Source organism: Gymnoscopelus braueri (genome assembly GCF_963280865.1).
Source record: "Gymnoscopelus braueri genome assembly, chromosome: 19".
NCBI classification, from domain to species: Eukaryota; Metazoa; Chordata; class Actinopteri; order Myctophiformes; family Myctophidae; genus Gymnoscopelus; species Gymnoscopelus braueri.
The window spans coordinates 9,587,830-9,593,647 of record NC_137621.1 but is presented as its reverse complement, the minus strand read 5'-3'; the positions used below and the strand labels follow the sequence as shown (position 1 = coordinate 9,593,647).

Genomic DNA, 5,818 nt, shown 5'->3' with positions numbered 1-5,818 from the left:
CACTTTTATTTTTCTGTGTGTAGTGTATTATTAAAGGTATAGTTGAAAAAAGAAAAAGATTTCACTGGCTTCCACTACTGTTCTCATTAACTCCCATTCTGTGTCTCATCAGCTTTATACTTCTGTAATTACCACCAAAATATGATCAGGGTTTAAGTGGTTAATTTAAAGAAAACAGGTAGACCAGGGTTTAACCCCTTAAGACCTGAGGCCCATTCTATACAAATGTCTTCTAAATCAGTAGTTCTCAAACTTTTTCGTGCCAAGGTCCCCCCCAAAATGATATATATTTGGCTGCAGACCCCCATCTCAAAATGTTTTGTGCCAGGGACCCCCCCCCCCCCAGAAGAGAAGGTTTGTGTTAAAAAAAAATCTAAATTATTCTAAATGCTTTCAAACACTTTCAAGAATTTACACAAATGTAAAAAGGAAAAAAAAGCGGATGTACAAGCTCGCAGCGCGGCACAAAGTGACGCGCTGTGAGCTTGTAGATCTGCTATTTTTCAATAGCCAACGCTAAAATCTAAAATGACACAGATGCTTTCCCGGTTTTAATGGGTTTAAGTGGGTAATCAATGGAAACAGGTAGACCAGGGTTGAAGTGGTTAATTGAATGAAAACAGGTACACCAGGGTTGAAGAGGTTAACTCATCTGCGTGTGTGAGATGTTTCTCAGAGGTGCACCTGTCCTGCAAACTGAATTATTAACCATCAAATCTCTTGAAGCAGACTTGACGGCTGGCCTGGTCTGTAGATACCATACAGGGTCCAGGAGGCGTCGTCGTTCTCACACATCAGGGGTCCACCGTCGGCACGCTGAAACAACAAGCAGTTGTGTTTGTATGTGTGTGTTTTTATGTGTAAATGTCATGTTGATGTTTTTATCTCTGTGTCACTCACTATGTAGGGAAATGACTCAGAGCCTGCCGTACAGAACATAGTGTTGTGGATCCAAAAGTCAGGGTTACCAGGCCAGTCAGAAGGCGCGTCACGTCTGCACTGATCATGGGTGATGATAGTGGCAGAAGCCTCATGGAGCAGGTCAGTGTAGCCTGGTCCTGGGGAATAAACACACAGGATTCAAAATTGAGGACTTGGCACAGTAATTTCTAAATACAGAGGAAAATTCTAATCTATTACAAAATACATATTTCAACTGCAAGTTTTGGCATGTCATTATAGGAAAAATATATATATGTATTTATTTATTGTTCACACATTTTCAAAAATAGTGAAAATAGCGATCTACAAGCTCACAACATGCTGTGATGTGATGTGAGCTTGTAGATCATCTATTTTTATTCAGAATATAATATTGACATTATGAATTGCAAGTCAAGTTTCTAAGCAGAAGTACATGAAGTCCCGCTCTAAACCCCTCAAGGAAGTTATGTTAATGCTATGCAGATCTGTTTACATGCCAGGAAACTGTGCTGTGATTGGTCAACGATCCAACGTTGTATGTACTTCCAGGGGAAGTACATACAACGTAAGTCCCACCCCATTATCAGTACATGCTGATAATGTGACCAATCAAATTCCTAGTCAACCTGTATGAATGTGTGTTTATGTTGTTTCCTCACCTGGGTAGCCATCCAGTGACCATGCACGCCATCCAGTGACCATGCACGTCTTGCCAACAGGGAGGGAGTCACCAGCCTTAGGGACACACACAGGTTTAACATTCTTGTTAAACTTCACAGGGCTTTTCAGTTTGGCCAACACCATGCTGTAGCCGGTGGAGTTGGGGTGCTTGAAGACCTATCAGAGAAATGACAGGCACACGTTTAGATTAACCACATACAGTAAGCCCTGTTTCCAAACTTTTTTTTTAAAAGCTCAGATTGTAGTTTTTTTTTGTTATCAAAGAACCTAGAGTCAGACTGGAACCCGGACCAACAGCAGTAAGGACTGAGTCTTGATGTTTGACCTACTAGCTGAACCTCTAAGTGCATAATTCTAATATAAACATTATAATGTATCGGTAAACATCTCTATAATGATCTTTAATGTATCTATAATGTGTATTTAAAGACTTTGTTCAGTCAGTGTGAACATAGTGTTAGTTATGTAATAAGTTCTGACACATGTTTGACCTGTTCAACCAGGATTCTCTGAGTGTTTTCGGTGGTAGAGGAAAGGTTATGAATTCCTAGCAACACCAAGTCTCCAGGTCTGAGAAGACAACAGAAACAAAAGATTATTTCACTTTCATTCCATTATCAATAAGTAACTATATTAACATTTGTCCATAAGTAGCAGAGCTACTGGTTAGTTGTTACATTTTACATATTTAACCACTTTAGCCCTACATACTTCGTTGTACAATGAATAGCGAAAAGAGCCGATCTACAAGGTGAAAACGCGTTGCTGTGGCACATTGTGAACTTGATCTGCTATTATCGCTATTCGTTTGAATGTTTTTGTCCATTTTGTGACATCTTGCACCTATAATGACTAATGACCAGAATATTGAGGCCAGGTTGAAAGACATGAAGAGACAGAGTGAGTGATAATAAACTGTGTTTACTTATATGTCATGGTTATGTATGTTTGTATTACCTGACGTTGAAGGAAGTCGCAACAAAAAGCTGATTAATCAGTACTGCATCCATACGATGGCTTCCATCAGCTGTCTGAAAGATAAAAGGTAATGTGTGAATCAAGCATTGTGAGCCTGTAGATCGGCTCTTTTAGCCGTGTGAAACCGTCGTACAATGGAGCATAAATGAAGCACTTTTCCAAGATATGACCTTGTTCTATTAGCTCAGTGGTTCTCAAAGAGTGGTCCGGGGACCCCTAGGGGTCCCTGAGGGGGTTCCACGGGGTCCCCAGCCAAATGCCTTACTATAATATGAAAATCAGTTCAACCACTTTCTATACAATTAGAAAATAGCCGATCTACAAGCTCACTACGAGTTGGTGCGTGGTGAGCTTGTAGATCTGCTGTTTTCCCAAAATCTTGAAAAATCACTGTATTAGCTGAAGCAAATGGTAAATAAATGAGAATAGGTATATGTATTAGATAGCCTGCTGTCATGCATGCACGTGTGTGTGTGTGTGTGTGTGTGTGTGTGTGTGTGTGTGTGTGTGTGTGTGTGTGTGTGTGTGTGTGTGTGTGTGTGTGTGTGTGTGTGTGTGTGTGTGTGTGTGTGTGTGTGTGTGTCTCGGCAAACATCGCATCAGTGACAAAGTCCTGCAGATTCCTCCTCTACAACATCAGGAGGATTCGCCCCTTCCTCACGGAGAAGGCAGCCCAGGTGCTCATCCAGGCTCTTGTCATCTCCCGCCTGGACTACTGCAACTCCCTCCTTGCTGGTGCTCCGGCATCTGCCATCAGACCTCTGGAGCTTGTTCAGAAAGCTGCGGCTCGTCTGGTGTTCAACCGGCCCAAGTTCTCCCACACAACCATCCTTCTCCGCTCTCTACACTGGCTCCCCGTAGCGGCTCGCATCCAGTTCAAAACCCTGGTGCTAGCCTATAGGGCAGTGAAAGGAACAGCTCCTTCCTACCTCCGGGCTATGGTCGATGCCTACACCCCTGCCCGACCACTTCGGTCTGCCACCTCGGGGCGACTGATTGCCTGGTCACTCAAGGGTCCTTCTGGCCGATCCACACGGTCACGACTCTTTTCTGTTCTGGCCCCACAGTGGTGGAATGAACTTCCCACTGATGTTAGGACAGCAGAGTCACTGCCCATATTTCGCCGCAGGCTGAAAACTCACCTCTTCAGGAAACACTACCCTTCCTCTCTGCCTGACCTACTTGTTGTTAACTAGTTGTACGAACGCTTGTTTTCTATTGTTGTATTGTTTATTGGATCTTGTTTAGTCGATACACTTATTTGTTTTAGCTCATGCTCATTTGATTTAGCTATTTTGTCTCATCTGTTTAAGGAAATAGGTAGCTGATATATTGCACTTTTACCTTAGGGCTAGGTATACTCTTGGTTGCTTGTTTTTGCAGAAAATGCACTAAAGACTTCTGGTGATTAGTAGTTTTCGTTCCCTACCTATGTTGAATACACTTATTGTAAGTCGCTTTGGATAAAAGCGTCTGCTAAATGACTGTAATGTAATGTAAATGTGTGTGTGTGTGTGTGTGTGTGTGTGTGTGTGTGTGTGTGTGTGTGAATGACACTTTCAAGTGTCCTTGAGCAAGACACTGAACCCCTAACTGTTAGGGGTTCAGTGTCTTGCTCAAGGACACTTCGACACTCAGCCAGGAGGAGCTGGGGATCGAACCGGGAACCTTCTGCTTCCAAGACTTCCTGAGCCACTGCTGACCTGTTGTACATTTATATGTATAATGTATATTTACCACGATAGCCACCATCCAGGGCCAGGAATGTGGAGCAGCCACTTGAACGTTCTCGATACGTCCCGAGTCCCTCACTCCCGAAGGCTTGTCCCGAATCCCACAATGTGGAAGTGGATCTCTCATCTCTACATTATGATAAAACACACCCAGACAGCTCTAAATAAATACAATGAAATAGCTTACATTTAATGTATGTGTGTGTGTGTGTGTGTGTGTGTGTGTGTGTGTGTGTGTGTGTGTGTGTGTGTGTGTGTGTGTGTGTGTGTGTGTGTGTGTGTGTGTGTGTGTGTGTGTGTGTGTGTGTGTGTGTGTGTGTGTGTGTGTGTGTGTGTGTGTGTGTGTGTGTGTGTGTGTGTGTGTGTGTGTGTGTGTGTGTTGCGTCATCTCAATATAAAAGGTGACAATGTCCTTCAGATACAGAGATGCCCTGAGGAGGAGAGAAGGTTTTTCTAAGTGTGTGTGTGTGTGTGTGTGTGTGTGTGTGTGTGTGTGTGTGTGTGTGTGTGTGTGTGTGTGTGTGTGTGTGTGTGTGTGTGTGTGTGTGTGTACATGCACTGTATATCACTAATAACCCCACCATCCCTATACTGGGGTGAGCATTTGGCAAAAATAGCAGATCTACAAGCTTTTTTTAGGGGTTTAAAGGACTAGTTATCTACACACCCCATGAAGCCTTGAATTCATGGAGTATTTTTAGTTTTTGTCGCATTCCTAAGCCAATAATTTGATGACGGTTCATCAGTCAGTAGGAGACTCAGTAGGAGACTCTTTGAGTATCCTACCGGAGACTCCACCTGTCATCAAAGTATTGGCTCAGGAATGTGACAAAAACAAAAACAATCTGAATGAATTCAAGGCTTCATGGGGTGTGTAATTGATCAATTTGCTGCACACACACACACACACACACACACACACACACACACACACACACACACACACACACACACACTAGTGCTGCACAATTAATCGAAAAAAGATTGTGATCTCGATTCAGACACCTATGCAATCTCGATTTTAAATTATGACGATTTCTTTTTCAAAAAAAAAAAAAAAAAAAAAAAAACATTTTGCTTAATATTTTTATATTTACAAGAGAATTGTATGAGAATCGTGTGAGAATCGTGATCTCAATTCTTATGGAGGAAAATAGTGATTCACATTTGAGCAAGAATCGTGCAGCACTAACACACACACACACACACACACACACACACACACTAACTTCAATGACTGTGTGCCAGGACATTAAAACATCAACACACCTTCGAGGGCAGATGTGACGAACTTCTCGCTGCTGGTCGGCGTCCAGTAAACAGTGGGCATGTTTGGAGCGCCACATGGACCGGGGGCTCTGACGACGAATCCGGCCACGATCTGATCATCGCCTTGTTGGACCATCAGGACAGCTCCTGCGTCGCCCTGATGAGACACAAGTAAGCATTGTTCACTCTCCAGCGCTCAGATCAGGTTGAAAGTGGGTGAAATGCTCCATTAA

General features: G+C 43.0%; 2 protein-coding genes across 2 annotated transcripts in view; both read right to left on the bottom strand.

Annotated features, from left to right (window-relative positions):
- Nucleotides 1-628: 628 nt before the first annotated feature.
- Nucleotides 629-1,654, bottom strand: LOC308074897 (chymotrypsin B-like). The gene is made up of 3 exons (XM_080414405.1): nt 1,584-1,654; nt 901-1,058; nt 629-816 (listed from the first exon to the last, which is right to left on the bottom strand). The coding sequence occupies exons 1-3, from the start codon at nt 1,624-1,626 to the stop codon at nt 712-714; spliced, it is 306 nt and encodes a 101-aa protein (XP_080270531.1). The 5' UTR covers nt 1,627-1,654; the 3' UTR covers nt 629-711.
- A 36-nt stretch (nt 1,655-1,690) lies between these two features.
- Nucleotides 1,691-5,818, bottom strand: part of LOC308074648 (kallikrein-13-like) — a gene marked incomplete at both ends in the record, with an annotated part of 5,410 nt that continues 1,282 nt past the window's right edge. Inside the window, 2 exons of the mRNA XM_080414155.1 lie at nt 1,691-1,761; nt 5,586-5,742. Of these exons, the coding sequence (XP_080270281.1) occupies nt 1,691-1,761; nt 5,586-5,742 (228 nt within the window). The remainder of the gene's footprint in view (nt 1,762-5,585; nt 5,743-5,818) is intronic.